This window comes from Monodelphis domestica, chromosome 1 (assembly GCF_027887165.1).
Source record: "Monodelphis domestica isolate mMonDom1 chromosome 1, mMonDom1.pri, whole genome shotgun sequence".
Taxonomy (NCBI): Eukaryota; Metazoa; Chordata; class Mammalia; order Didelphimorphia; family Didelphidae; genus Monodelphis; species Monodelphis domestica.
Window position 1 is genome coordinate 601,330,630 of NC_077227.1, and position 17,340 is coordinate 601,347,969.

At 41.6% G+C, this 17,340-nt stretch overlaps 1 protein-coding gene across 2 annotated transcripts in view; it reads left to right on the forward strand.

The window, feature by feature from the left end:
* Positions 1-867: 867 nt before the first annotated feature.
* ACOXL (acyl-CoA oxidase like) overlaps positions 868-17,340 on the forward strand; it is a 627,156-nt gene continuing 610,683 nt past the window's right edge. Inside the window, exon 1 of one of the 2 annotated variants that reach the window (XM_056813765.1) lies at positions 868-1,423. In XM_056813765.1, the coding sequence (XP_056669743.1) occupies positions 1,293-1,423 (131 nt within the window). In that variant the 5' untranslated portion in view covers positions 868-1,292. The remainder of the gene's footprint in view (positions 1,424-17,340) is intronic. The other variant, XM_056813764.1, reaches the window with a different exon arrangement.

The window sequence follows — 17,340 nt, forward strand, 5'->3', positions numbered from 1 at the left end:
CTGCTGGAAAAGTTTCCGAGCATATTAGATATGTTTTTAGGAGAAGGCTGAATCTGAATTGAGTCATTGAGCTGTATGAGGTAGAAAGAAGTAGGAAGCCCTGCTCTCTTTATGGATATATCTAGATCTAAGTTTTAGACCTACCTAGGAAGCAGGAAGGACTGGGCAACTGGTCAAGTCTCTAGGAAGGAAGGTAAAGAAAAGAAGGGCATGTCTTGGCTTATCCCCTCTTTTAATAGGAACTTACTAAAGGCAACATGAACTTCCCATCCTTCATACCAAGTGAATTTTGTGAATCTTGCATAGTAAAAAAATAGGTGTGTCAGTCACAAGGGCTCCATCTTCCCTCTCCTCTTTCTATCTCATTTCCCTTCCTTTACACTGTGTGTGTGTGGGGGGGGTGGTGGTGGTGGTCAGGCTCATCCTGGGGTCATCAAAACTTATTTTAGGAGGATTTTACTTTCAGCCCTCTGGTTGCATCAAAAAATTGTGGTCAGATGAAATAGAAACTCCAAAGGAAGGAGGCAAGCTTTCTTGAGGTTCTGCAGAGAGTGAGACACAGCTTTTCGCTTTTAGGATAACACAAATTCTTCCTTGTTTTAGAAGAGAAGGGCAGTTGGCGACCATCGTCTTGAGCCTCATCTCTGACACGTATAGTATGGTTTCCAAAGAGCTTTTCCTTGCTCTCAATCAGCCTTGACAACCACCGAAGTTAGAGCAGCGACTTTATTCCCATCTCAGCACCAAGCTCCCGCAGGTGGCTGGCTACCCGTTTTAGCCAGCGCCTTCTCCACCCCCTGCCCCGGCCCCTCACCTGGAGGGCATTCTGAGTAGGTTGGTGGGACCCAAGAGTCTGGGATATGGGGAGAAGTAAGAAGTGGGAATGAATGCAGAAGACAAGGTTTAGGGAGAGAAAATGGGGAAAGAACAGGTAGGAAGAGGAGAGAGGTAAACGTGAAAGAACAGGTCGGGAGAGGTGAGCGCACGGGGAAACGGGTGAGCTTCCTGGCAAGAAATTGGGGGGGGGGGGGATATGCCTGTCACCCACGTGACGTGGAGTGGGCCAGGGAGAGGCAGCAATACAGCAATGTCCTAGTCACCAGGGCTGCCGCCGCCCCCGCTGCAGCTGGAGCATCTGGAGCAGCTGAGACCGTGGGGCTCTCGGTCGCTGCAGCCGCGAAGCTGTCAGCAGGTGGCGAGGAGGGGCAGAGCGAGCCGGGAGTGAAGGCACCCAGAGCCACGACTGCGGGCGAAGCCACAGCCGCCCGAGCCGCCTGAGGGAAAGCAGCACAATGGAGCCAGAGCCCGCCCGGGACTTGGGACTGGGCGACTCCTCCTTGCACAGATACCTGGATGGGGATTTCTGGAAGCTGAAGAACGAGCTGCGCAGGCTCTTGGCCGGTTGTCCCCTCTTCTGGCAGAGGTACCTTTATCCCCACCCTTGCAAGCCCCTGCGGCTACCCTAACCGATGCTCACCCCCGGCTGGGCCGGCTCATCTCCCACCCAGTTGTTCCGTGCCCTGCTTTGGGAGTGCTGCAGCCTTGCTTCTCCCCCCCGGGCCAAAACTGCCGCCCCCCCAACCCCCCATGTCCCTCGCTGGTGGCAGCTGTTGCCCCCGTTAGCCTCAGGGACAGCTGCCTCCCAGTAGCCTCAATACCTGCGATCGAACTGCCAGCAGTTACCTGTGGTCCCGTCTCCCAGGAGAGCCGAAGCTAGAACTCCCACTTTCCCCAAACTGGAGGTTGGAAATTGGCGGAGGGAGGAGGATGTGAAAGCTCTGGGGCCTTTTCTTTTCCCCTCCCTTGTTTTGTCTACTAAGCTCACAGTAGTAGCCAGGGAGATTCGCAAAGCCCTCCTCTATGTGTGTATGTTTCTGATCTGGGCTTGGTGTGGAACCAGACGGGCTCTCCGTCTGGAATGTGGGCTAGATTACTGCCAGGAGCGAGGTTCTGCCACACTCCGGGGAAGTTGGGGATTGGGTTATGTGTCAGGGAAGGAATTTTTGTTTTTTATAGAGGGAACTTCCTCTGAAGATATTGAACAATGGCTCAGGCTGTTTAGGGGATGAGATGGGTTTGGTGAGGTAAATCAGACGCTGAGGAAAGGATTAGATCATCTCTCCAAGTCCCTGTGACTCCAAACATTTGATGAATGGATGTGCCGGCTTCTTTAATTCCTGGTTTGGGGGAGGTGGGATGCTCTCAACTCCCTTCGATTTCCTCTTGATGAATGTAACTCACCTGCTAAGTTGAGAGGAGGATTTGGCCTTCTACTGATTGCCCGAGTCATCAATTGCTCATTTATGAGAGCATCTGAAGTCGGACTTCCAGCACACTGTAGGAGAAGTGCAAAGAACCAAGGAATGGAGTAGCTTGGACCTGAGAGTTGCAGGCAAAGTACTCAGGACTGAAGTCAAGCTTGAATGGGGAGGGCACTGGTTCTGCCGAGGGACTGAGCTTGCACATGGTCTGTGCTAGGAAAAGGGGAGACTGAGGCCAGATGAACCATATTGACATTCCAGTTACATGGCAGAGTTCAGCTCAAAGGGCTCCAGTAGCATTTGGATAGGCAGTAGGGAGAGGAGTGTTAATGTGTCATGATATGGTTGGGGTGGGGCAGGAAAAGTGTGTGCAGCCACCTTGAATTCTTAGACTCCATCTCTTTCAAAGCCCTAGCATTAGAATTACCCCTTTTCTTGGTTCCTTATTTGAAGACAGCTCTTATTAATTGCAGTTATTTGAGGGATTTATATCATTAATCTGTTGTCATGAACTCCTTTATCACGGAGTAACAGCACTTTGAGTGGGGCAGACAGCAATGAATTTTGATCTGGGGAAGGGCTGTGATGGTGGTGGGCTATGTTTGGGGTGGGCTCTGGCTTCAGTGGAGTGAGGAGTGGGTACTGTGCTAAGCAGACCTCCATTTACCTTGACTGCCTTTCTGCAGTACTATTCCTATGCTTCTGCTCCACGATGAACCAAAGAGGAATGCACCCCAGCAATGGCGAAGAATATTTAGGGGAAGTTGGATGGGAAGTATGGAATGATGCCAAGCCTTTCCAAATTTCTCCCTTACCCACTGTGGCTCTTTTCCATCCTCTTTTTTCCCTCCCCAAGCCCTGTAATGATATTTAACCCATTTTCCCAACTACATACTTTAGGCCTTCTTCCCTAGTCCTTATCTATTCAGACTCAATGTTTTCTTCTTTTTTTAATAAATTCAATCAAGAGATTTTTGAACTCCATGTGCCAGGATAGGAAGTAGAGAGTATAGCTCACCTAAGGTAGGAGAGGTAAGTAAGTACTTTTCATAGTAAATTAGTAATTCCTAAACAATCTGTTGATTGTTTAAGAAGTGGCTATGAAATGCAACTCCTCTCCTTCCCCCTCATTCTGCCATCTTGGCCCAGGTTCTTCTAGGTTTGGTGTAGGGGTTTAAAATATAAAAAGATCATTTGTGTATGATATTTAATAAATGTTCAGAATTTTGGCTTATTAGTTTTGACCCCAGGTGGAGTTTTATTCCAGAAAAATCTCCAAACATAGCCTTGATTTTTCTACTCTCTCTTTTTTCATTAAGATTCTTATTACTTTCCCTATTCAATAAGACCCCCAAGGAAACAGTCATGTTATGGGTTACATTAATCATATGAAGTAGGAAGATTACAAAAGACATTACTGAGATACCCCAAGATTCTGGCATTGCTCAGATATAAGGGTCTACCATTTTTGTGTTTAACAGCAGCAGTCATGCCCCATTAATGACTGAGGTCACATATTTACTCTCCAAAGGAACACAAGGTCCCAGGACCAGTTGGCAGAAGAGAGCAATGGCCTAATTCCCTCCCCCTTCTCTTTAATAGAATGGTGGTAGAATAGACTGTCTCACTGCTTTGCTTGTAGCTTGTAATAATTTCTTCAAAGAAGTTTTGTTCCACCTCTCCAGCAAGGACTTTGAAGCTTAAACTAAAAAGTAGAAGAACCCCAAAGCTGAAATAGTCCTATTATTAGTCAATCCATGGGCCTGCTAGGTAGCACAGTGCCAGGCCTGAAGTTGGGAGGACTTGGGTTCAAATGTGGCTTCAGATATTTTCTATGTGACCCTGGGCAAGTCACTTAATCCAAAACACCTAACTAGTCTTTGCCCTTCTGTCTTAGAAATGAGAGTAAGACAGAAGGTAAGAGTTTAAAAACAAAAATAGTCAATCCATAGTGTCACAGATTTAGAGCTAAAGGGAACGTTAGAAGTCATCTAATTCAATCCTATGGATTTTTTTACAGATAGGGAAACTGAGGCCCAGATAGGGTAACTTGCCCGAGGCCATAATGTTTAATAAATGTCAGAGCCAGAATTTGAACCTAGGTCCTCTGATTATAACCCTTTACTTTTATAGATGGAGAAAAGCAGACCCAAGGAGGTAAAGAAAGTGCCTTGCCCAGAGTCATACTGCTAGTAGGTGTCAGAGCTGGGAGTTGAAGTAGGTCTCATGACTCCAAACTGAGGGATCTTCTCACTTTACCCATCTGACTCCTTGAGGGCTACCTGTAGAAGAGGCTTACACAGGGTCAGCCAGTGTTGGCTGGGTGCTAGGTCAAATGACTAGGTCCTATAATGCATTTTCAGTTAGCAAATAACAATCAAAATTTCTATTTCGGAAATGGCAGAAGAAATAAATCCTGTCTCTAGATATTTTGATTAATCTATCAATATGCCCTCTTTCCTATAAGGTAAGAATCGAGACTGAGAATATTATTGCCTAGTAATATTAGGAAGAAATTATTTTTCAATTTTAAACATCAACAATATAGAATGGTGCACATATGCAAATACAAGAAGGGACTGTGATTTGATTAGCACTGTGAATTCTAGGTGTTGAAGCTGCTTCAGTAAGTCCTAGGGAATTGCCCAAGGCAAAAAAAAGGTTAGGTAATATACTTTTACAGGCATTGTAACTTGTTCAAGGCAGGATTTGAACTTAAGTCTTGGCAAGTCCAACACTATTCACTGTCAGATTGATTCTCATATATACATCTCTAAATGAAAAATTTTAAAGTTCAGGATGAATTAGGAGATATAGATCTCCTTCACATGGGAGAGTTACTGAGGTATTTGTTTTCATTACATTCATTGAAATTTTGAAGTTTAAAAATTATGCTGTGGTGATAGATGGCTACACAAGGGAAAGTTCTGAAGACTGAAAAAAAATTACCTTTCTTATTTTGCCTTCCTTTTTTATCTGCTAGAATCTTCAGGCAGTTTTTAAAACAGAGTAAAAAAAGTCAATACACTTTCCTGTATCTCATAGGAAAAAGTTGTGGGGAAACAATGGAGAGATGATTAAATGCACAAGGTAAAAAATCTATAGGAGGAAACAAAGTGGAGAAAACCTAAAGAAATAGTACTTAGTAAATAAAGATAATGTTCAAGGTGAAAGAAATGTTTGACAGCCCTTTTTATCAGCCACTGTCAAATATAACCAATCACATTAGTCATATTTTGTAATTAGGTACCACCAATACAAATCCTTCTCCCCACTTATTTATTTTAATTAAATATTTCCCTATCAGTTTCTTAAAGACAAAGATCAGCTTGGACTAAGTCTATAGGCTCCATGTTATATTTGTGTAGTTTTGGTTCAGGACAGGATGTTGCGGGCATTGTCACATGAAGGTAGACACTCCCCTTCCCAATCCCCACCCCTGGAATTATACAGTAGAGACTCCATTCATTTGTTTTGGGCAGAAGTTCCCAAACTTTCAACTGGAAAAAAGTCCTCAGGTTCCTTTTTCCTGGATGACCTTCTGACTTTTTTTTTTTTATGTCAAAACATTTCACAGAGTAGCCACATGTTAGTAGTTACATTATTATTAATAGCCTTTGAGATGATACCTGCTAGATATGGAACCATTTTAGGTCACTCTGAGGCAACCTGCTGTCCACAGTTTGGGAACTGGAGCTTTTCTTCTTTGGTGTCCTCTTTAAGGGCCAGCTGTTACACTTGGGTCCCACTTGGTGCTTTGTTGAGAAGGCTGTGAAAGAAGGCAGGAGGATCCTGAGCACTAAGGACAATGAACCCTTAGCCAGTTGGGTAATATTAGTTCTAGAACAGAGCTTAAAGACCTAGTCCATCCCTACATTTTGTATTAGATAAAATGGAGACCTAATGTGTTAACTTGACCTCCATGAAGCTATCTCTAATCTCAATGAGATCTTCCTTTGAACAATAAGCACCTAGAAGATGGGTGGCTCAGTGGAAGAAAGCTAGGTCCAGAGATGGGAGGTCCTGGGTTCAAATCTGCCCTCAGACACCTCTTAGTTGTGTGACCCTGGGCAAGTCACTTAACCCCCATTGTCTAGCCCTTACCACTCTTCTGCCTTGGAACCAATACACAATATTGATTCTAAGTCAGAACATAAGGGTTTAAAAACAAAACAATAAGCATCTAACACAAAGAGTTACACAGCACTGTTACAGTCTCCTTTATCATGTGCATAGGCTTCAGAGCTGAAAGGGGCCTTAGATCAACTAGCCCTAATTTCCTCATTTAGCAGGAAAGAAACTAAGGTCAAAATTTAGAAAGCATTTTCCTTGGGTCACAAAATAATTTGACAAACCCAAATTGGACTTCATATGAGGAAGACCTGACTTGAAGGGGGTTTAGGTATAAATTTTGCCTCAAATACTTAAGTTTTCCTGAAACTTTTTCATCTGGAGGAGATGGCCTCAAAGATCCCTTGAAGCTTTAAACTGATTACTCCAAGCCTAATATTCGGTCTGCCATCCTAAATGGTGTTTCCTTAAAGCCTTATACACAATGAGTGCCTAATGAATATTTGAATAGAGACCACAACATTTTGCCTCAAACAGGGACAGAGAGTGGCTTTGTAGGATAAGTCTTCCCAAGGCTGCAGGGGAAGTATCTGTGGTTATGGCCACGGGAAAGGAAGTGAGCACATCTTTTGGGGAAAATTGTGTAGAGCCAATGGGCCCATTGGATTGTTGGCTCCTTGCAGGAACTGCAAGCAGGAACTGCTTTCTTTGTACCCTAAGCATGTAGGGATAGATGCGCCTGACACATAGTAGGTGCTTCATAAATGCCCCATTTCCACTCCCACAACCAACAGCTCACACCAATTGCCCATGAAGGGAAGGGAAGTACAAGAACCTTAGGAACAGGAACACTCTCTAGAACACCTGCCTTGCTTTGAATCTTTAGCACTTATCATCCAGGGGAGCAACATTGAAAGAGAAAAGACTTCCCCTCCTTGATGGGGCTGGAAGGCCAGTGAGTGGAAGGAGTGAGACACTACATAGAGGAAGGAGAGACAGGAGGCAGAATGTTCTAGAAAGGTCAAAACACCTTCCTTCAGATCCTGATGGAGACCATGCAGCACCCTGGGCTGAGTCCCAAGAATATCAGCCTCATCCAGGTCATCAGTCCTGCTTTCAGGTGAGCCACCAGAGCCATTATCCAGGAAGCAGCCCTTATGGAGATGAGGCACACCATCTCCGTGACCATCAACCCTTGACCAAGTACTGTTTATGGGAAAGTAAGGAAGACCAAGATCTCTGGGGACCCAGGAGCCTGTAGACTACCAGCCTGCGTAGCAACCTTCATGGAAAAAACAAGCATTATGGAGATAATGAGGCAGCTGTACATGACTACATGCTGTAGCAATGAAACCTCCCATATATGTGAACTTCTATTTGTACAGTACAGAGGTACCTTGACACATGAGCACCTTGAGGCACGAGCAATTCGAGATACGAGCAGTCACGATGGGGATTTTTGCTTTAAGTCACAAGAAGATATTTGAACCAGGAGCTTCTGCCACCCTCCCCTAGATAGCCTGCGGGATGTTCCTTCGGTTTCACAAGTTACCCAAGGCTTCCTCATTTAATTCAGTGTTTATCTGGCCCTAGGAAACATTTGTATTGAATTGCTTATGCGTTCTTCTTTAATTTTGCCTTTATTATCAGTTTTTGGGGGCAGATTTCTTAACTTTTTACCATGGCTTGTGATGACAGATTGAAGGAATGAGAGCAGCAGCTGCAGCATACAGAGGTTCTGTAGGAAATTGGTGGGGAGGAGCCCCAGGTGGATGAGGTAATCAGTACAAGTTAGATAAAGGAAAAGGTGAGGATTTGGGGAAAAAAATGAAACAGTTTATTGGAAAAACAACCACAAAAAGTTGCAACAGGTCATGTGTTGGAGCTGTGTGATGACACTTGTTCCACACATTATTGAAACATTCTGAAAGGGAAGAAGAAACAAATATCCATGCAAAGTTTTTGTTGAAACAGCTTCTGAGTGAAATAGAGGAAAGTGTGGCAAAACAGCCAAAATTCGATGAAGAAAATGATGATAATTAAGTGAAGTAGAAAAATAAGTTTAGCAATAAAGTTACATATCATAAGTAATGTGTAAGGCCAATTTTGCATTTAAGTGTAGCTTTATGTGTGTAGAGAGTAAGTTATGTTAGGCGATAGTGCACAAAATGATAGTAGCAAGAAAAGTGCTACCAGCATCTTCACCTGACCTTGAAGGTAAATAACATTTCATAAACAAGTTTGTTTCTTTACATTCTTTTTTATTATCCATAAATATATTTATTTGTCATCTATAAACTACATTTTCATATTTTAAAAATATAAAACAAAAAATTTGTATTTTGGGGGGTCCAGAATGGATTAATTGCAGTTCCATTTATTTAAATGGGGAAAATAGATTTGACACATGAGCAAATTGAGTTATGAGCTCAGTTGGCCATGGAATGAATTAAACTCGTGTGTCAAGGTACCATTGAATTTCCAGGACTTTGCACATAAGTGTTTAGTAAATGTTTTTCATTCATTATTCTAAAGTGGCTGCAAAATTATATCTTTATCTGATGTCTACTGTTTTGTGGAGTTGGTTTTTACTCACGACCCTCACTATATCGAGGTCCACTTATCCCGGCTTCACCGTATCAGGTTTAAAAAAAACCAATATATATATATACATATATATGTAATTCTGTATCATGGAGATACACTTATCACAGCACCCTATTGGCTGATGGAATGAAAGACCACCAACCACAGCGTTGTGTTCTGTATCCTGGGTGCTGATTGGCTCAGTGACTGTAGTTTAATAAGAGTGAGGAAAAGGTTTATAGAAGAGCTGGAAGGGTTTATAAAGTCTTAAATAACTTTGTGAATTTTCACCTATCTCAGGGGTCTCTTGAATGTAACTCCCCCAATAGGTGAGGGATCACTGAATTTTAGTTTTTACATTTAAAGCCATTCTTAAAAACAAAACAAAACAAAACAAAACAACAATAACAAAAAACAACCTTTACCTTCTGTATCAATGTTAAGACAGAAAATCTGCAAGGACTGGGCAATTGGGGTTAAGTGACTTGTCCAGGGTAACACAACTAGAAAGTGTCTGAAGCTAGATTTGAACCCAAGTCCCCCCAATTGCAGGCCTGACACTCTATCCACTGTTCTAACTGGTAGCCCATAAAGTTGTTATTCTAAGAAGAGGTTCATAGAATTCACCAGACTGCCAAATGATTTTGTCCCATTATCATGTATTACTATAGCTGAGGCTCAGGTAACTCTAGCCAGTTTGGGGCTTATGTGCTGGGGATGAAATCATTTGGGATGGAAATAGACTGGTACAATGGACATGAAAGACAACTTCTTAAAGCTCTAGTCTTCTTTGGCCAGGTTGGGGGCAGTGTTACCAGCCAAATGATTATTTAATCAGGGACCTTTGTCTTGTGGTCTTGTAATCAGTTGTCTTTTAGTCCTTTATTTTAAGGAAATTAAGGTTTCCAACTCCAGACCTAGTAAATGACAAAAGAAATAGGCAGAAACCCCCCTCCCCCCCCCATACTTCTCCACTGAGTGCTCATTATTAATTTTCATGCCTCATTTGGAGGCATAAAACTCTTTGGAGTTTGTGACCAACTCATCCAGCAGAGAAGGTAATAACCTGTCCTGTTTATCTCATCCAAAAAATAACCGGTTCTATCAGTGTCAATTTAAGCAGTTGGGAGCTTTTAGAAATTTGAGGATTTTTTTAAAATTGTAATCGGTATTGGAAAATCAGCAAACTGCTGATGAAACCCATAGTACCTCAAATATGATATTATAATCTGATTGAAAATGGAATCGATCATGTATCATTTTCTCAAGGATTTGATTGATATATGATTTCACTTTTCTGATAATGATGTCTTCCACTCACACTTGGTCATAACTTGTCTAAACTTCATAGATAAGTTTCACAAGCTTATTAAGAACAACTTCATAATTTTGTAGATGGGAAAACTGAGGCCCAGTAAAGTTAAATGACTTGTCCACAGTTACATCAGCAGTAAGTGGCAGATGCAGAGGTTGAACCTAGGTCCTCTAACTCCAAATCCAGTAATCCTTCCATTAAACCACAGTGCCTACAGCAGTAGTCGCAGTGACTTTTCCTCAAAATGTACTCTCTCTATATATATGGGGAGGAGGGAGAAAAGAGAAGGAAAGGAAAGGATAGTTAGGGATTCCCCTGACTTTCTTCTTGATTTTTTTTTCTCTCCAAAGCATATAACATGGTCAGGCAGTCCTTGAGAAAAACTTTAGATAGGTTCTGGTCATGCCATCTTCTCCCATCTCTGATAAGAGAAGTTAAGATCTTCTTTTCAGTCCTCTCTAATGTGATGGAAATGTGGGATGTCCTACGGGTGCAATCATAGAATCAAGGTTTTAAAATAGTTTCTTTCTTTGTCTCAGCTAAAATGGTGGTGGGGTTGTTTGTTTGTTTTATTTTTAATCTACACAGAAAGAAATGAGCTCTGTGGATAGCTTTTTAAATGCCATAGCTCTAGAGCATCACTACTTGGTTTTAGACCTTGAGAAAATTATAGGGTTGCTCTGTGCAATGTACATCCTATGAGTTTATTTAAAGGGCTTTGTCAGCCTTTTAGACCATTTCCCATAGTTTAAAGAATATTATCTACTAAAGAAGGTTTTGCCTTCCCATCCTCCCTTTGGTTAGAATCTTGATGTTTACACTTGAACTGGGTTAGCCAAAGGGACCATTTTGGTTGCCCCAAGCAAGATGCTCTCCTCTTCCTACAGCTGACATACTGATGCTGATTTCCCTGATCTTGAGCTGCTCCAGTTCTACCTACCTCCTCGCTCCCACTCAATAGCAGCCGCCTCTTAGGGTCATTGAGTAGTCCAAATGAGATAACAGTTGTAAGGCATAGTACCTGACATATAGTAGCTGCTAAATAGATACTTGTTGACTTTACTTGGGGATAAAAAAAGGACTTCCACCTTCAAGGTTAATATGAATTAGCCTGTGATATGACCTCTCAAAAATGCTATTTTTTGATGTAGCTTATGCTACATAAGAGATTCAGCATCCAGAATGAAGGAGGTGATAGATCTACTCTGCTCTGGTAAGACCCCACATTGCCTGTGCTCAGTTGCAAGGAAAACATTTTGAAAACTAGAAAACACTATAGAAATGTCAGCTACTGCTGTTCATCCTGTGTGTAACCCTTGCCAAGGCTCTAGGGCAAAGTCAAACAGCAAAGAATGGAAATGGGGCCTTAAGAGAATTTAAGTGCTCTCAAACTGCCTATAGTTTTACACTAAGCCTGTGTTGGTGGAACTTATGGCATGCATGCCAGAGGGGGCTGATTCCCTCCCCCTCTCCACATGTACCTGAGAACATTTCTCCCATGCCTCACTTCTCTGCCCAGCAGCCCAATGGAAGCGCTTCCTCCCTCTACTGTCTGGTATAAGGTGTGGGGCTCACATGCAGTGTGAGAGTTGCAGTTAGGGCACTTGGTCTCTAAAAGGTTTGCCATCACTGCACTAAGCCTATTGACCAGAACCCTCAAGGTCAATCTTTATTCTTTATTCTCAGCCCAGAAAGAACCCTGTTAAGTATATCCTTAATCTCATTTGAACTATATTATAAGATATACCTAAAAAACAAAGTATTAACAGTTATGTAGGGGGCAGTTAGGTGGCTTGAGGAGCCAGACCTAGAGATGAGAGGTCCTGGATTCTAAACTGGCCTTAGACACATCTTAGTGGTGTGACCCTGGCCAAGCCATTTTACCTTCATTGCCTAGCTCTTAACACTCCTCTACTTTGGAATCAATACTGATTCCAAGATGGAAATGAAGGGTTTAAAAACTAGTAAATGGATTTTTTATCAAATTATTTTTTTAATAGGAAAAATTTCCTCAGTGTTAAGAATATAACTATCCTCTACTTTATGGAACAGGAATATTAAAGCAAAGATTGTACTATATTGTTAAGCTCCTTGAGAAGAGGAACCATGTTTCTAAATATATTTTTAAACATATTTCTTCATATGTTTGGCAGCATGTTGAATTGAAATATAATACTCCATCTGTGGTTACTCACCCTACTTTCATTCATCTTGCCTGCTGGGTTCCCTAAAGAGCAGCTAACTGCTCTCAAGGTTTTAAGAGTAAGTATAGGAGGCTTTATTTATACTGTAACTCCTGACCCCTGATCAGAATGCCTCCCATTAACAGTCAGCCAGTAGATTAAAAAAGCTTTTATCAAAAGCATTTATTAAAATTTCAAGGTTACAAAACATTTCCTCTTCCCTTCCTCTCAAATTATGATGAAATCCAGGGGAAGAGTCCAACGATAGTGAAGCACTTAGATGGCAAAAACACAACTCCTGGCCCTTTTGTCTTGGAAGTCCTGTTTTAATTTCATTCTACTTTGGGGCAAGTGGTTGTTGCCCTCCTTGAAATTGTTTCCTCCCTCAGATAATTATCTTTCTGTCATTAGGAGAATGTCTACCCCAAGCATGTGAAGAATTTCACTTGCAGAATGGGCAGATGAGAACAGTTTGTTCCAGTGGCCCTGAAGGCAGCTGAAGTAGGTGCTATGGAGTGCCTAGAGCTTGGTCAGTCATCTACTGCATCCTGAGCCATCATCATTTTGACTTTTTGTCCTGCCACTGGAGTAGAATGATTGGGGAAGAGAGAGGAAGGCTGATGGCTTTGTGTGCCTCTACCTCACTTAAACCCAATTGGCTCAAAAGTCAAGACATGACCTGTGATGCCATTAGTCTTCTTCAAAAACAAAGGACAGATAATGTCTTTCTCAATATACCTATTTTTGATGTGTCTCTCCATTCCTAACATAGATGCTTTCTTTAATGCATGTCACTATCTATTTGGCATATGTGAGCTGTCCTGGAGCCTCCAGATCTTTTGAAATTCAAAAAACCACTTGAAAACTTCTACTCAGGGATACTCAATTGTCTATAGAGGCACATAAATGTAGGATAGGAAGCCCCAAAGTAGCCTCAAACTTACCTAGGCTTATGGCCACTCAGAGTCTAGGTGAAATAAATGGACTAGATGCCCTTCTCCCATCTCAGTCTCTGAAGGTAGCTCTCTTGTGTTTAAAATTATTACTAGAATTTATCCACAAGTGTCCCAGCCCCTTCCCACCCTCCCCACATCAGAGCCATCTTCCAGGCAGTCTTTACTTTTGACTTTTTGCCATTCCTTGGTTGTTTGGCTGGAGATATGAATCCCCAAGCTTCCAAGGCATTGATTGGAAGTAGACTGAGAATAGTTGTGTATACTTGGTACAAACCAATAGCAAGAGGGCAAATCTAAGTTTGTTCTACAACCATTTTAGAGAAATATGATTATAGAATAAATGTACATATAAAATATTATCTTCTACTTGAATTACATTAAAACATCAAAACTATGCTCTTTTGGAAGCAGTTCTCTGATAGATTGAATTTAAACATCTGAGGATGTTGTCCACCTTATGAAATCAGGTCATGACTTTGTGCCAAATGGAAGTTGGAGGGCCTGCTTATAGTTTTTAATATATTTTCTTTTTTTTTTTAAGCTCTTGCTAAGTATCTATCCTAAGGCAGAGAAGTACTACGAACTAGGCAGTTGGGGTTAAGTGACTTACCTGGGGTTACAAAGGTAGGAAGTATCTAATGTCAGATTTGAACCCAGGATTTCCTAATTCCAGACTTGGCACCTCTATCTACTGTGCTGTCTAAATGCCCCAGATTTTCATATATTTTCAGTGTTTAGAAGCACTTTTCCTGATTCTGGGGTTTTCCTGTTACTCCCTGTGCCTTCCAACTTAATGTCATAAGACTTATTCCTGTACCTGGAAGTTCTTATACTCTAGAGCATGATGGTGAGCTTATGGCACGGGTGCCAAAGATGGCACGCAGAACACTGTCTGTGGGCACTCAGTCTGATCAGCTCCCCTCCCCATCTCTACTATGCCTGATGACATTTTTTCACTTATACTGCCTCTCTGCCCAGCAGCCCAATGGGAACACTTTCTCCCTCCCCATGTGGGGTAAGGGGGAGACAGGGTGAGCCTGGCACTTGGTGGGGGAGAGGCATGGCATACCATCTTTGGGGAAGATGAGCACATCACTGTCTGGGGGTGGGGTGGGGGCAGGGCCCAGCACTCCATCTCTAAAAGGTTTGCCATTACTACTCTAGAGCATAGAGCTTCCAGAATTTCTTATTTTATTTTCCCCACTTTATGCTTCTAGTATCCAGTAGAACACTGGGGTATAATATTGTGTTTTATTCAGTCAACCAGTATTATGAATGGCCTATTATGTACCCAGGACTGTGTGAAACATTGGGGACAGAAAGGCAAAAATCCCTTCATATGAGTTTTTTTCTTTACATATTGTATGAAGGCACTGATTTAACTTATATCAGACTATTTATTGCCTCAGAGGGGAGGGAGGGAGAGAGAATCCCAATTGTAAAATGTCAAAAACAATGGTCAAAAACTGTTTCTACATGTCATTGAAAAAATATTAATAAATAATAAAATGAGACTCTGTACTAGAAAGGACCTAGTTTGAGGCCTTGGATTTCCATAAAATGGTTTTCCCCCTCCTTTATCATGCCTGCAAATTCTCTATACTGAGCGTAATAGTGAATATGATAACTGAACTTTGGATGGGCTGGTCAAGTTTATAGAATAGTCAAGTTGGGGGGAGGGGAGGGAAGAGGAGGCAAAGACTTAAATGGAACAAGGAGACACAATCTATGAAAGCAATTTGGAGGGCACCAAACTTGGGAAGACAGCCAAAGGCTATATCTGGGAGAGAAGAAACCTCAGAGAACAAAGAAAGAGTTGAATGAAGACTTAATCTGAAGGAAGAAAAGGATTAGGAAAGAGGGCCTGAAGAGAAGGACTTAAGAAGAATCATTGGACATATATTTAGAGCAAGAAAGGACTTGAGAGATCATGTAGTCCAGCTGCCTCATTTTATAGATGAAGGTGAGATTTCAGATAAGATTTACTTAATGTCACATAGTGGTAGGGATGAGATTTAAACCTGGATTGAGATTTGAACTAATTCTTCCAATTCTAAATCCAAAGAAGTGGAGAAGAGAGTTGCTAGATTAGGCAAAACAACTTGGCAGGTAAAACAAATAAAGGCTGTTGAGAAAGGAAATGAGATATGGCTAATAAGTCATTGAGATAAAAGAAAGGAAGCTTGGTTTAGCTGTCAAGTTTTTGAGGGTGGTAAGGGTCTAAAAGAAGTGCTCAGGAGTGGTGTAAACACTTGAAGGGAGTTTTTAAAAAAAAAGAACCAGGAAAAGAATCTCAGTCAGGAAGGAGAGAAGATGAATTTTCCCCTCACTCCCTCCCTAGCATTGAGTGTGCTATGTTTATGTTTCTATCATTGCCAAGTAATTATGTGTCAAGTGTAGGCTGTGCTTCCTCCTAGAATAGAAGGTAAGGGGACTCGACACCTCTTCATAATAGAGCTTTTTTTTTTTTTTTTTGGTATGTGTGTGTGTGTGAAATGAAGTGTTTCTTAAAAAAAAAAATGGGAGGAGAGTTTCAGTGGAGGGAAACTTGGCCCTTGTCAGGAAATCATAAATGCAAGAATGTCATACAGAAGACAGGGAAAAGGACAATTCTACACTGGAAAATTAAAATAAATAATTCAATGCTCTTTTCGAAGAGCAGGAAGTAACTTTTTTTTAATCTTCTAAGGAATGATAAGAGAAATACAAAAACTATCAAGTGGGAAATCACCTATAAAGAACAGATGAAGAAGAGAAGAGTCCTGGGGGATGGTGACTGCTCAGAGGTACCAAGGCAGCTATTTATTAGCATGATAATAGCAGAGAAGTCTGTTGTCTTTCCAGAACATGGATCTAAGACATAACAGAAAACTTCCCAAGGCTTGACGGGCTCCTTAGATACAAATGATTACTGACCTAAGGAACCTAGAGAGTATTGCCAACGATGACAGAGTCTTGGGTAAGAAATGGAAGACCATGGGGATACAGATTGTGTTTTCCTGACTCTTCCCCATTGAAGGCAAGGGATGCAGAACAGAACTATGTGTTTGAGAAATAAAAAGTCTGACAATGGGATTTAAATCTTTGGATGAAGGTTTATATTTTGGGAATGACAGTGGAACGAGTTGACAGAAGCAAGAATCAGAAACAACCCCTGTCTGTAACTGTTTATACCTACCAGAATAGAAATGAATAATATCAGGTAGAATTTGCATTGTATTTTTTTTAATGTAAACCCTTAACAATACACAATAATACTGTGAATTGGTTCCAAGGCAAAAGAATGGTAAGGGTTAGGCATTGATGGTTAAGTGACTTGCCTCAGTCACATAGCTAGGAAATGTCTGAGGTCAGATTTGAATCCAGGACCTCTGTCTCCAGGGTTGGCTCTCAATCTACTTTGTTACCTATCTGCCCCTTACATAGTACTTTTAAGTTTTGTAAAAGGTTTTACAAATATCTTATTTTGTCCTCACAAAAGAAGCTCTAGGAGATAGGTGCCAGTTTAAATCCCTGTTGTACAGGTCAGGAAACTGAGGCAGACAATAGTTAAGTAACTTGCTCTGATTACACAACCTGTAAGTGTCTGAGATCAGATTTGAACTTGAGTCTTCCTGACTCCAGTTCCAGCACTCTTTACCATACCACCCAAATTTCCCAATTAGGAAAAGCCTAGATATTTGACAAGAGCTGCTAGGGAAATTGGAAGCAATTTGGTGGAAAACTAGTTTGGAATAACTGTGTTCCTTTCCTTTTTCAAAGAATTTCTAATCTGTAGGGCATTTTAACAATCTTCTAGTCCATCCTATACCCGAAAAGGAATTCCAATTATACCTGGGTCATTTGGTCTCTGCTTGAAGACTTTCAGGGTTGTGGAACTTTCTACGTCCCAGGATAGCCTCTCACACTTTGGGACATCTCTAATTGTTAGAAAGATATTCCTGGCATCAAACCTAAATTCGCTTCTT